This window comes from Talpa europaea, assembly GCF_964194135.1.
Source record: "Talpa europaea genome assembly, chromosome: 12".
NCBI lineage: Eukaryota > Metazoa > Chordata > Mammalia > Eulipotyphla > Talpidae > Talpa > Talpa europaea.
Window position 1 is genome coordinate 18705328 of NC_140079.1, and position 14835 is coordinate 18720162.

Here is a 14835-nt window from a genome sequence, read left to right on the forward strand (position 1 = left end):
TTAGTCTATGTCTTCTAAATAAACAGAGACCTTTTTCTCTTGGTTGAGCTTTTCCTCTTCTTTCCTGTAACAAAGAAGCAGAAACTAAAGTCAGGTAAAGAAGACAAGCAACAAGGGAGGTAAATCCTACAAAGTTTCTGTCATCTTCTTCCCATACTTTGGAAAGAATTACATGAGTATATCTGGATGTAGATTGAGGCTTACACAGAATGAAACCATTAGTGCCACCTAACTGATAATATTCATACCTCCACATGACACAGGTTATCTGAACTTAAGACACTTCCCAAAATATTTTTAGAAGGGAATACAATTTGGAAAGTCCAGGGACTTAAAGCAGATACCTTAGTTTACCATTACAATTTATTAATTATAATTTTAAATTATTAAATTACATTGTTAATTTCCTTTTTTAAAAAAGATTTATTTATTTATACAAGCACTGGGTACAGTCAGAAGCGCGGGAGGGTGAGAGAATTCACCAGAGCCAGAGTGGGGAACAGAACAGGCAGACTGACGAAATACACTGCTGAGGGGAGCAGCGGGCGGCAGGAGAGGTCAGCGCGCCATGTGGGACACGTGCCTGGCGGCTGGGGATCGAACAGGCGCTGCAGAGGCTGCGGCCAGCTTCGCAACCCAGCAATCAACCGCTGCGCCACCGGGGAGGCCCTACATTATTAATTTCTAATCCTACTCTTTATTCAAAAAAGAAAAAGTTTTGTGTTGATCTAGAAGTCATCTTTATTGGTTTTAGCCTACTCAAACCAAAATCTCAGAGTTAGGTCCATTGGGCTCCTAAGTACTATCTAATTTAATAAATATTTCTTGGGAAAAGAAATAAAAGATACTGAGACACTTGAAAAACTGCTACTGCAAAATAATAAATTTGGGTCCCTACTTAACAATTTTGCTAATATACAAAAATTAACTCAAAAATTAATCAAAGACCTATATGTGAACTAAACCTGTAAAACTCTTAGAAGAAAACAGGAAGAAATTGTCATGACCCCTTGGATTAGGCAGTGGTTTCTTAGATGACACAACAACAGCAACAAAAGAAAAAAAGATAAATTGGATTTCATCAAAAATTAAAATGCTTGTGCTTCAAAGGACATTATCAAGAAAATGAAAAGGTAACCCATGGAATGAGAAAAATAATTGTAAATCATATATCTAATAATATACTTTGGATACTCTAAAATATATGAGAATTCTTGGAATTCAACAATGAAAAAAAATCCCATTTTAAAATGGCAAAATATTTTAATAGATAAATCTCCAAATAACTCAGCATTCAAAAAAGATAAACACATGCAATTTGCAGCAACATGGATGGCGCTGGAAGGGATCATGCTCAGCAAAATAAGCCAGAAAGAAAAAGAAAAATACCAGATGGTCTCACTCATAGCAGGAATCTAGAAAACTTAAATAAGGGACCAGGAAAAAAAATAACTATAAGAAAGTGAAAACCAAAATCAACAAAAAACTGTGAACCAGAGACACTCTATGGGGGGTGGGGTGTAGGGAGGGGAGGGACTGGGGTCAAAATAAGGGGACTGCAATTGTTTGGGGAATATAAAAATAAAATTTAAAAAAAAAGAGATGCAAATAGCCAGTAAACCCATGCAAAGATTTTCAACATCATTAGTCATTAGGAAAATGGAAATCAAATCTCAATGAGGTACCACTTCACAGCCAGTGGATGGCTATAATCAAAAGGCTGGACAATAACTAGTGTTGTCAAGGAGGTGAACAAATCAGAATCTTCATTACTGGTAGAAATATAAAGTGGAATAGTTGTTTTGGAAAAAAGGTAAACATGGAGCTACCATGTGTCACAACAATTTCACTCCTAGGTACATACCCAGGAAAATTGAAAACATGTATACAAAAATGTGTGCATGAATGTTCATAGCAGCTTTTGTCATAAAAGAAAAAAATTTTAAAAAATGGGAAAAATCTAAGTGTCCACTAATTGAATGGTAAAAATATATATATATGGTATATACACACAATGGCATATTACACATAAAATGAATGACTATATGCCATCACATAGATGAGCTTTGAAAACACACTAAGTCAAAGAAAGCCAGACATAAAAGGCCACATATTGTATAATTCCATTTATATGAAATGTGAATATTAAAGGTTAATTTCATGCCATGTGAATTTTATTTCAGGAAAATATTGAAAGGAGAAAAGAAATTAATGGAAAGAGAACCCAAAGAATGTTTTTAATACTGATTGAGCACAGCTCACTCTCCTAGGTACTGATTCATAGTACCCCTGCTGACTGCCCAGTGGTTCTTACTAATATATGCTTTACATTAAAAGTAAGGAATATCCTAGAAAAGCTTTACATAAGCAGATTTTGTATAACAGCAAATCCTATATAGTAAAGTGATACAAAATGAAGTCTAAGGTAAAATTAAGAAGTCTTTTGTAAAGTTATTAATCACACCCTAATTTATCAGTCGTGTGAGTTTGAATTCTTCAAGATTTACTCAAAGGAAGTGCATCTGTTCAACGATTAATTAGCTCCACTGTAAAATACAAAGTCAGGGTAAAAGAGTGTTGGAAGAGGACTTTCCCAGAACTTCCCAGCCTTACGGTTTCATCTCCACCACTTTATGAGCTCTTTTAGCCCATCGGTTTTTCCGGAAATGCTGGACGAGGACCACTGCAATCACTATTATGATCATCAATGCACTGGCAGAGCCAACGACCAGAGCCAGGAAGTACATCTCAGAGAAACTTGCTGTAAAGGAGAAAGAGATCAAGTAAGAATTTCTAAAAAGAGGAGGATGGTGATGAAATTGAAAGATATTATAGGGATGTATTTGTGTTATTAACTGGAATCTTCCTTGCTCCTGCTATATTATCTTACAAACTCTAGCAGCAACAGGAAAACCATACAGCCTACTTTAGTGATTCCCAAGGTTTGGCCCTAGGAGTAGCTGTAACAATATTACTTGAGGACTTTGAATGCAAATTACCAGGCCCTACCCCCGCACCTACTACTGAATTATGGGTGGGGCCCAGCAATCTGTTTTAACATGTCCTCCAGGTAATTCTAATTCATGCTCAAATTTTGAAAACCACTGGGCCAGTTGAACTACCTAGAGGAGTAAGGTTATTGCTGACCTAATCAAATCCATTGCTCAAATTATTTCTTCCTGATGCCCACTCATTCAGCCAGTTATTTATTCAAATTTATTAAAGGTCTACCATGTTCCAGGCACTATGATGGAAATACAATGCCAACATCTAAAGATGTTAAATTACCTTCCAGAAACTCATGCCCACAGGCAAATAGATCAATAAGTATAGTCCACTGGATAAGTGATACAAGTAAAAGGGGCCTTGGGTTTCCTATCTCCCAGTGTAATTTCTAATTTAAACTTCAGTAAACCCTCAGAAGCAGAAAAGATATTAGAGAATGCCTGGCTCAGGGGTTCCTGGCCTGGAGGACAGTGGTAGTAGCACCAGAGGTCCACAAGATCAATGTCAAATTGTGAGTGTGTGCAGTGTGTGCAGTGTGTGTGTGTGTGTGTGTGTGTGTGTGTGTGTGTGTGAGTAGGAGGACCACAGCTTTCATTGTATTCCTAAAAAGTAGTGTTCTCAATATGTTTAAGAACCACTGTATTCTTATCTAACCTATTAATTTTGTAAATGAAGAAACTCCAGTCTAAAGATGTTACATTACTTCTGACTACATTACTCAAACGGCCTCTACGTCTCCATCTACTTCTTACATTACTCAGATGGCCAGCAATCAATAGGGCCTTGAGGGTTGGTACAAGGAATGAAAGGAGGAAATCACACCACTTTACAGGCATATGTGTTTTGGGCAATAATACGGTATGTTGGTTAAGACCACACAGCAGAGACAGGTAGGTTAAAATACCAGTTCCACCATTTACTAGCAGTGTGATCTGGGAGAATTTCTGTGAGCCTCAGATTCCTCAACATATAAAATACAGCTCACAGAATCTGTTTCTTGGGTTCTTACTAAGAAATTATCCTGTAAATTGTGAATGCACATAATAAACAGTAGGTGGCAACTATTATAATTTTCAATACAATTCAGAGTTTAGGCAATTTTTATGTTCATTATCTCATTTTATCCTCACCATAATCTTTGCAATATTATTCTCACTATTCAAGAGGACAAAAAGATTTTTTTTATAGCTGTATAAAGTAGTAGTGACTCAAAAACCAGATGTATAGCGCTGGGCCTCCCCGGTGGCACAGTGGTTGAGCGCTGGGCTGCGAAGCTGCCCGAAGCCTCTGCAGCGCCGGTTCAATCCCCGGCCGCCGGCAAGGGTCCCACATGGCACGCAGACCTCTCCTGCCATGCCTGCTGCTCCCCTCAGCAGTGTACTTCGTCAGTCTGCCTGTTCTGCTCCCCGCTCTGGCTCTGGTGAATTCTCTCACCCTCCCGTGCTTCTGACTGTACCCAGTGCTTGCATAAATAAATAAATAAATATATCTTTAAAAAAAATTAAAAAAAAAAAAACCAGATGTATAGCGCTAAAGTTCTTTAGTCTTTGTTCTTTGTTATATGGCACTATTTTCCAGGTTGTCTTTGATAGGACTGCAGACAACACAATGCATTAGTTTAGAGCATAATTTTAGAGTCAAAGATGCTTGGATTTGAGGTTTATTTATCAGCTACATGCCTTTAGACAAATGAGTTAACCTCTATGATCCTGTTTCCTGTTTCCTCATTAGTAAAATGGGGGCACTAAATAAACAAACATATAAAGACTAAATGTGTCCTGTAAAGCCTGTGACACGTGGGAAGTATTCAATAAACATTAGCTACCATTATTGGTATCCTCTGCCTAGCTGACTATGAGGATTAAATGACAGTGCATGCCAAGCACTTTGGACGGTACCTAACACTGAGCAGGGTACTCAGTAAGTATCTTGTGAATAGCTGAGTGAATGAACGGACCTATTGTTAGCCCTTTATCAGAGAGTTGCTTCCTCTCCCTCTCAAGATCTCAGTGCCATTTTTGTAATACAGTCCCTGGGTCCCCTTACTTTACTTTTTTGTTTCTTTCCACCATCAAACAAAGCCTTTCACTTTTTATCCCAGGCCTCCTCAGTCTCCTCTGAGATTTCCAGATTAGAAGGGCTAGTCTTGTCCACTCTTTCAGCCCTTGCAAGAGATTGCCTCTCTGTCTTCTATCAGCATTCACACCTCCCCAAACCACTGGCGTGACCTGACCTACCAGTGTGCACGACGTTGAGCCTGATCTCCCCGATCACCCCGTCAACATCAGGCGGGTTCTTCACCTGGCAGGTGTATGTCCCATTGTCATCAAACTGCAGCTTCCAGAGAATGATCGAGACATCGTAGCGGTCAGGGTTCCCATCCCAGACCACCCTGTCCTTGAAATGTCCACTCATGGGTTTGAAGGGATCCACATGGAAGTAGAATACCTGGAAAGGAGAAATGACAAACCATCTTATTCAGTACCCGGGCCAGGTGGCTAAGGCAGTGGGAGCCAGCAAAGCTGACTGCCTGGTCTGCTCCTCTCTTGTAATAACTCCATGATTTCCCTTCATTGGCCATGCGCTTCTGTCCATCTCTGTCCCAAGAGTTGTTTCCCAGCTTTACCCTGTGCTCGTTGCTAAAAAAATAAATGGGAAGGTCAAGGAAAAGCAGACTAGCTTATTTTCCTAATCAAGTTCCCCTGAAAAATGACAGTAATCTACTTACAAACTGCTCAGGTCCCCCATTTTGAGGACGAAAATTCCAAGTCACTGTTAGAGAATCACCCACAGGGGCAAAGCTGGCAAAAGTGCATTTTAACCGAATATCTGTCCCGTTGACACCCTCCAGTACGCGGGAGGTGTAAATTTCCACAGCTGCTATAGGCCAGAGAGCTGCAATAAAGGAAAAAGAAGGGTTAACGGGAGCTGTGTAGTGAGGGAGCTGCTGACACGGCCAAAATAAATGTCTGGGAAGGCATAAAAGAACTGAGACACTCCAGCTCTCAAACTTACCTCACCCGGCGTCTGCACACTCCCAACCTGGACGCAACCTTGACACTCCCATTCCATTTAACATCTAAAACTACCACCCAGCAGTCCTCCAGCTCTCACTTTCTCCACCGCACAGAACCCTAAGCGCATGGTACCTACTTGAAAACTCTTAGAACAAGCTACAAGCAGCAGCCAATAAAATGGAAAGCAGGAACAGAAAATCAAAACTAATCATCGCATGAATTAGACTTGTACTAAACTTAAGCATTCGATCTTAATGTGAATAAGGGACCCACGACAGGTCAGTTTTCATCTCTTACTGGCCCCTAGTCTTCTGCAGAAAATGAATCAATCAATGCCAAACAGCTTATGCTTACCAGCTCCCCTGAACCCTTTATACCGTGTGGTATTTTTATTTTTACGACGATATTTACATTTAGAATGTGCCTGTCAGGGCAGCTTCAGAACCACAGCGAGTCTCTCTCCTTAACAACCTCAGCCTTCCCAGTGCTGCCCAGAGTCCAGACAAGACCCACACAGAAATCCAACTAGTAAGTCCTGCCTTCTGTGCAAGGTACAGAGTAGCCACCACAAAAATGGTTTGTAATCTGAGATTAGAAAGCCCTCTCTGTGCCCAGAACACACCTAAACCTGTTTGTCCAAAAGCAAGTCCCCAAAAACAAAGCACCAACTTCAATAAAGTCAAAACTCAGTTCAACTCAACTGTGGCTCAGGCTCCTAGGCAAAACTCTGTGACTTCTCAGACATAAGCTAATTTTAAAGGGTGGGCAAGGAAGAAGGAAATGCTGAGGAGCACCCCCGCGCTTACCTGTGAGCCAGATGCCAAGGAGAAGCAGCACAGCACGCGTTGGGCTCTTGCCATACATGAGGGAAAGCCAGCCCTGGCCCCAGAGACCAGACCGGGCAGACCCAGGGCTCCACACCCTGCCAAGGCCACTCCGAGAGGTGCAAACCCCGCGTTTTCCCGAACAGAGGAGTCAGTCCCTCACCTTTGGGAATCTGAGCAGCCGTGCCTGTGACTCATCCTCAATCTCTTACACTTCGCAGGAATGAAAGGTGGAGCTTTCGCTCCCAACACCCTCCTTTCTCTCCTCCCGCCCTCTACACTCACAGGCACGTCTGCACAAAGTCCCAAACTCTGCAATCTTTTCTTTACTTTTCAGTTCATCTGACTAGGCTCTGGCCTCTGGTTGGCCCCAGGAGCAGCCCGAGGAGGTGGTGCCGGTCTGAAATGTCCCAGGCTGCTTCGGGTTTGACCCACACACTCTCTTTTTAAACAGGCTTTATACCGTCCTGGGAAGTGAATGTTGAAACTACCTTTTCCCAAAGCCAGTCCCTGGGGCCATATTAGCCTCAAACAGGTTCACAGCAACTGCAAGCTAATCAGAATTCCTTAGCTCCTCCATGGACTAAATGTCCTACACCTTATACCCTCAGTTTTAGCTAAATGTTATCACAAGGATTTCTACACCTTTTCTAGCTTGTAGCTTTCCCCCAGACCCACCTAAATGGAGTGACTAAAACAAATTTCAATGTTTAATTCACCTTTATCTTTAAAAGACCTAAAGAAGAATCAGGGTGTCACCCCTTTCTCATTTACTCTACCAGCTCAATATAGTGTGAAAGTACTTTCCTGCTTTATTCCTTCACCTTCACAATATTCCCACGAATTGTTCCTATTTCACCAGTGAGGACACTAAGAGCCCAGAGAAGTTAAGTAATGTGCCTAACGTTGCACAGCTGATAAGAAGCAAAACCAGAACTCTTCTCACTCTTAAATCTAGTGTTCTTTCCACAAAATAACAGCTAATGTGAATAATCAGGAAGAGGACTCTCAAGGAAAAGGTTTTCAAAATAACTTTTCAGTGACTCAGATTTCATCTGCCAATTTTAGGGCAGTCATCTCTCTGAGAAATCTCGAGAGTGGGGGAAGTTAAGTGAGAAGAGGTGCCTCCTGGTCTGGGAAGAGGTGGGCCATTGCCACAGGCCCCTGAAGAGGCACTGAATCTGCAGTGAGGGAAATTAGGGGCACCCCTGAACTTAAAACCGCAGACCTACCCAGGAGTCCAACCCTGAGAACAAACACATTGCCCTTACCCCCAGATTAGTGTACTGGAAACTCTTCGGTGATTCATAACCTCGTAGTTAAACCCTGGCACAGAAGGATGGCCAGGAGGGGGAGGGAGCTGCATTCTGATTAGGGCAGACAAAACATCATAAAGAGGGAAGAAATAAGAAAATCCCACCAAGATAGGCAGGTTACATAAGAGAAGAAAAAGAGGAGCAAAAGGAAAGAAAATCAACAGGAGAAAAATGAGGAATATGATCCCGGAGACAAAAAAAAAAAAAGTAAACAACAAAAATCAATTGTTAGAACTGAGAAACCCGCTATGCACAAGTCAGGATCAGCAGCCTCCTGGAATAATGCAGAATTATGACAAGTGTTTCTGAAAGTAGAGTATTTGATTCCTTTATACCTTCTAGGCCAGAGAGCAACCTAAAACAGAATGCTGGGGAAACCTTTAGAATTGTGATAGGATAAATAGAGCCTTCTGGTATGTAGGTCCAAAAGTTTAGCTCCAGGAGCCTGAAAGGAGTTAAGGAAACTTGATCTCTGTCGGCTTTCAACTTCAGGGGAAATGCAGGTCTTAGAGGAAAGAGAAGCAGAAGCTGAGTTTTTTAAGTATGGTAAGATTTGGTAAGTGGTAGAATTACCCAAGAGCTCAGGACACGGCAAAAAAGCAGCAGGAGAGGAATCAGAACAGGAGAACTGAACAAAATGCCTGTTGTCAGAAGCAGAAGACTTTCCCCCAGGTAGCCGGGCGCCCTGCGAGCTGGCTGCCAGCCCTGCTCTGAGGGTCAGCAGCTGCCCAGATCCCATTCCTCAGCAAAGTTCAAGTTCTTGGCTTCGTGCCCAGCAACGCCCAATTCCTTCTAGTTAGCAGGAGTGGCTCCACAGTCACCCCGGTTCTCCCTGGGCGGGGAGGGAGGAGACCTAGGACTGGGCTCATGAAAACCAAAAAACATGAAAAAAAAAAAAAGGACAGTTGCCCCAGAGAGTACCCTGGATGCCATTTAGCAGGGCCTTGATCAGAACTGGAGCTAGTTAGATGAGGCCCAAGTTATAGCTCATGTCTGAGCACACGAGAGAAAAAGGAAGAGGTGTTCTGGAGATTAAAAAGAAGAAAAGTGAAGTTTTCAAAGACATCACTTTTTCTAAACTTTTCTAGAGAAAAAGCCTATTGTCATTAAAATGTGTGATAAATCAATAGTTTTGAAAGTACTTGTCTGTCCCAATCCCCTACACATTTCCCCAAAATATTTCTAATGAATGCCTTGACCTTGGCCAGTAGGGACCTCTAAAAACAAGAGGGACAGCTGACCTGCATCACTATGTGTAAGAACTGCTGTTTTAACATCCTAGCCAAAAGTGTTTTTCACCACAAGATGAAAGTAGCATTCTGTGAAACAAGGAAAACAAATAATTTAGCTCTCAGGGCAGTTCATTGTTTACTCAGATGTTTCTGTTCTTATGTCTTTCTACTGGAGAAACATTTAATTTTTGTTATATGCTGGGTTAGGGCTTACAAAGCAGAATAAGATATTCTGCCTGAGGAGAAAAATCAGCCTAAAGAGGATTGAGAGATGGAGTATGTATGTAAACAAATAATTGCCATATTTGTGACTTTTCAACTGGGTCTTTTAAGGATGAATAGGGATTCTGGGAAGAGGGGGGAGGAACAAAGGAATTCTTGTTGGGGCAAATGGGTGGGAATGTAGTATCCACAGGGACCTGCAAGCTGTTCCCCAAACCTAGCACACAGGGAGGAGTAGATATTGAGGGTCCTCGCACGCCATCCTGAGGAGTATGGACTTGATCCTAACAAAATTACCATAACTTTGGGGTTAGCTTATATGTGACCCAAGAGGAGTGGAATTATTGTTATTTCCCAGTACCATAAAAAATAATAAGCCAAGCTTTATGACATAAATCACCACACACTCTACTTTCTCATAGGATCTCTGGTGTAAGAGCCAGAATGAAAGCACAAACTTAAGATCTATTTTCAGAAGACTCAGGGACTTACCAGCCTTCCCAACACCTCCAGTCTATGAGTCCTTTTTTTTTATTTTAACTCCCTCTAATTTGGAGAGCTTTAAAAAGGAGAGAAGAGGCCTAAATAAGAGGTGGACTTTTGACCCAAGAGGAAAAGTGTGTTCCCTTTGGTCTCCTTGTGCCTAATTTCCTAAAGAAAATTCAAAGCAAATCTGGAGCTGAGCACTACTGGCATAGAAAAACCGTGGGCGAAAACACACGCCTCTCCCTGCCTCATTGCAGCTCACCCACCTCTCCAGTAAAGCCTCAGGCTCCTTCTTTTTAATTATAGAGAAGAAACATCATGCTCTTTTTAATCAGACCAAAGAAGAGACTCTGAAGTTTAAACCTTCACTTCTTCTAAAGAGAAGGTGGATGGATGTGCACAGGGTTGGAGAGATGGAGTATCTTTGAAAATAACTTTGAAAAATCTCTAGGCCGCTATAGATGCATCCATCTGTCTTCCTGTTCGCCATTTGTACCACATCTAAATACCGGGTGAGATTTTTATATTATGTACATTTGTACTGTTTATTGATTAACACAGTATCTCTATAGTACCATAACCAATTTCCATTCTCAGGAAATTAATTGATTTCCTTAGAAAAGAAATAGCCACTTCAACTTAAATCCAAATCCAAGTTCAGCTACTTACTAGCTGTGTGACCTTGGGCAGTAATTTCATTCTGTGTCTCAGTTAGCTCGTATGTAAAATGAGGATAATAATATTTACCCTATAGGCTTGATATAAGACTCAGGTGAAGTACTATATTCAAGTAAGTTTCTCTGCTCAGTGCCCATTGAACACACTCAGTAAAACTTATTTGTCTGTGGTTCTGCTTAGTCCAGAGATATTGAAAACTGTTCTTGTGACCACTTTAGGAAAAGGTCTGACAATTTTTTATAAAGTTAAACATACATACTGTTCCTAGGCATTTTCCCAAAAGAAACTAAATTATATATTCACCAAAAAAGTGTATGAAAATATTTGTAGATGTTTTATTCATAATAGTCCCAAACTGAAAATGAACAAACAGAAGAATGGATAAATACACTAGAAATACAATGGGACACTCTTAAGCAACTAAAAAGGAACAAACTATTGATATACACAATCACATGAATGAATCTCATAAATAGTATGTTTAACAAAAGTAACCAAACAAAAGTTGCACCAACACTTTGAGTCCATTTAGATGGCATTCCAGAAGAAGCAAAACTAATTTTTGATGGGAAAAAAATCATAATACTATTTGTCCTAGAGGTAGTGGGGGCAGGGATTAACTGGAAAGGTATGAGGGAGCTTTCTAGAATGATATTAATGTTCTGCATCTTGATGGATTTCGTTAATAGGGTTATGCATTTGTCAAAACTCTTTGAATGGTATACACTTGTTTTGTACATTTCATTGGTAAAATTTATTTCCATATTTTTTAAAAGGAATTATCGACCAATATTGAACTCTTGTTAATGCTGAAATATGTAAGGGGATATGTCCTGATGTCTGCAGGTCAGTTTTAAATTTTTTTTTTAATGAGTGCATTGGTGTATGGATAAAAGGATCAAAAGAGAAGTGAATTGATATATGAAAAATAATAAGTATAGAAAAATGTTAATTGAATTACCTAGGTGGGGTATATAGGTGTTCACTGTAAAATTCTTCCAACTTTTCTACATGGTTGAAAATCATCATAATAAAATGTTGGCCAAAATCTGCTCCCTCATTCAGCAAGTATCCTTAAGTAAATGAAAACACCAAATTTAGTAATAAAGTATTTGAGCTTCATTATTTTATGCCATTCTAGTTTAAACATCATCCCCATTTTATTGATGAGAAAATTGAGGGTCAAAGAGATTTATGCATTCTAGTATCAAGGAGGAAAGCAGTACAGCTTGTGTAGAAATTCCGAGGAGACTGGAACATGGTAATAGGATGACTTATTTTTAATACCTTTACATCTCACAACAGACTTAGAAAGCACTAATATACCTATTTTACAGTTGAGGAAAATGGGACTGGAGATTTAGTGTCTTCCCAAGATCACATAGCTATTAAGTGATAGAGTTGAACTTTAATCCCATACTCTCTGATCCTTTCCATACAAAACAAGTTTAGGATGTAAGAGGCAGAACAGCAGGAAAGAAGCTGTTGAAGGTGAGATTTTTGTGTCTTATTTGCATTGCAAGGGCTTCCAGTTAAATTCTAAAAATGCAAGAGATATTCTAATTCGTAATGGAAGTTTAATTTTTTTAATTGATTGATTGATTTATACATACAAGCACTGGGTACAGTCAGAAGCGCGGAGGGTGAGAGAATTCACCAGAGCCAGAGCGGGGAGCAAAGCAGGCAGAAGGACCGAAGTACACTGCTGAGGGGAGCAGCGGGCGGCAGGAGAGGTCTGCGTGCCATGTGGGACCCTCCTCCGGTGGCCAGGGAGCAGCTGGGGATTGAACCGGCACTGCCGAGGCTGTGGGCAGCTTCGCAACCCACAGTTTAAATGAGAGTAAAAGAGAAAGACTATAAGGAATTCTTGGTAATGCTAAGGAGACTTTGCTTTTTTCTAAAGTTAATAGAAATTACAAGTGGCTTATACACTTAAGGATTATACATAGATAATGAAAAGTAATTGCATTAAGCACTCACTGCATTATAAAAGTGAAACAGGTGGAGGATACTGTTGGTTAATTAAAGATGGAAATGCCACATAAACTACATTGTGCCAGCCAGAGTGGAAAAATCTTGGCCATTTTCAACACTTTCAAATATTTTGTTCCATAAACATCACTGAGACAGTGCTCTTACCTTTTAAAACAGATCTAAGGTTCTTGGAGGAAAACTGTACTTGCAATTAGCCTGTTATTGAGTTGCAGCAAGTGGAAGCTTACTAAAGAAACTTGTAGCAAGACCTGACTTGAAATCCCAATCAGCAATTCTGTTCTCTCCTCGCCTCAACCGCAGCAATTTTCTGTTCAGAGCCCTGATAGACAGTAACTCCTCCTCTCTTTCTTTACTCTTTTTTGCATCAACCACTTCAGGGACAAAAAGAGTTGTTGCAGAATCATTAGGTTTGAGATGATGTCACAAGCAGGAGAATTATGAAATCTATAACTTAAGCAGTAGGAAGGAGTAATCTGTTCCAGGGAGAAAGGTAGCCAGAAAAGCACAGGATCAGGAATTGAACTCTGAGAACTACAAGAAGTTCTAGAGGCCTGTTAGATTAACATGCCCTATGTAGGCATTCCTCAAGGTGTTAGTAGGTGTTGAATGAAGAGAAGACGCCATACTCAAGGGGAAACCCTAGGTTAAGCAAAACGAAATAGGTTTTATGTTTTGTTTTTAACTACAGTACTTCTCAGGGATTGTAATTTGCTAACAGGCAATCATTTCCTTTACACACCACTTATTAATTTTTCTAGGACTTTATGTTCATTCGCTGAAAAAAATCAGACAGTGCTTCTCAAAGTGCAGACTATCTGGAAACTGTCACTGGTCCTCAAGAAGATAAGTATAAACTTGAGACTAAGTGTTTAAAGCTACTGTAAGTATTTGATGGCCACAACCTCCAAGGCCATGATCAGAGGATTCATTATACAGAACATAGCACAGTGTGGGTGTTGCAAATTGCATGACAGGCGACATATGGAGAGAGCCTTATGCTAGTCACTTTGGTCCACAATGGGTTGGAAAAAAATTTTGGTCACCAGAGCTTGCTGAGCATTAGTTTAGGAAATGCTAATGAACCTACTCTCCATTATACTCATGGAGATGTTGACACCCAGAACATAAAGTGACTTGTTCAAGGTCAATAGCCAAGGCTGATCCTAAGGATTGTCAACCAGGGGGTCAGGTGGAAGAGCCAATAAAGGAACTCAAAAAATAAGACATAGGAGGGCCTCCCCGGTGGCGCAGCGGTTGAGCGCTGGGTTGCGAAGCTGCCCGCAGCCTCTGCAGCGCCGGTTCGATCCCCGGCTGCTTCCTGGCCACCAGAGGAGGGTCCCACATGGCACGCAGACCTCTCCTGCCGCCCGCTGCTCCCCTCAGCAGTGTACTCGGTCCTTCTGCCTGCTCTGCTCCCCGCTCTGGCTCTGGTGAATTCTCTCACCCTCCCGCGCTTCTGACTGTACCCAGTGCTTGTATAAATACAAACAAATAAAAAAAAATTAAAAAAAAACTTCAGTCCTTTAAAAAAAAAAAAAATAAGACATAGGAGCAGAATGTCACTGAAACTCATCTCATGGTGGTGATTCTGATTTTAAATAGCATTCAGCTAGCAGGTTTTTGAGCAACTCCTCCCAGAATGTAAAATGAAAACTATGTCAAACAGACAAAGCTAATGCCAAAATTTAGTAAGAATCTCCACAACAGAAGAAATTCAATCTTGAAATACTCTAGTCTTGAAATAGTCTTGAAATGGTGAGCTGGCTGAGTGTGAGACAGTAAGAAGTGAGTGGCGACCATGCCAACTAAGAGAGGACATTCCCCCATCCACAGGCACACCTGCTTCCCAGACCCAGCCATGTGCTGCCATGAGAAAGGCAGGCCTAATGCTGTCAAACTTTTATCTTTATTCTTAACATCTTTTAAAACTAAACCATTTATTTGGAGACAAAGACTCTTATGCAACTGTAAGAAAGAATACAGAGAAATGCCTACTACACTTTATTCAGTCTCCCCCACTGGTAACATCTTGGAAAACTCGTACAATATGAGAGCCAGG

At 40.8% G+C, this 14835-nt stretch overlaps 1 protein-coding gene across 1 annotated transcript; it reads right to left on the reverse strand.

Annotated features, from left to right (window-relative positions):
- On the reverse strand, positions 1–6887 carry MPZL2 (myelin protein zero like 2; the record flags this gene model as incomplete). The annotated part of the gene is made up of 5 exons (XM_084250806.1): positions 1–64; positions 2614–2761; positions 5244–5454; positions 5735–5901; positions 6830–6887. 5 exons carry the CDS (start codon positions 6885–6887, stop codon positions 1–3), a joined length of 648 nt encoding a protein of 215 aa, XP_084106932.1.
- Positions 6888–14835: the final 7948 nt, after the last annotated feature.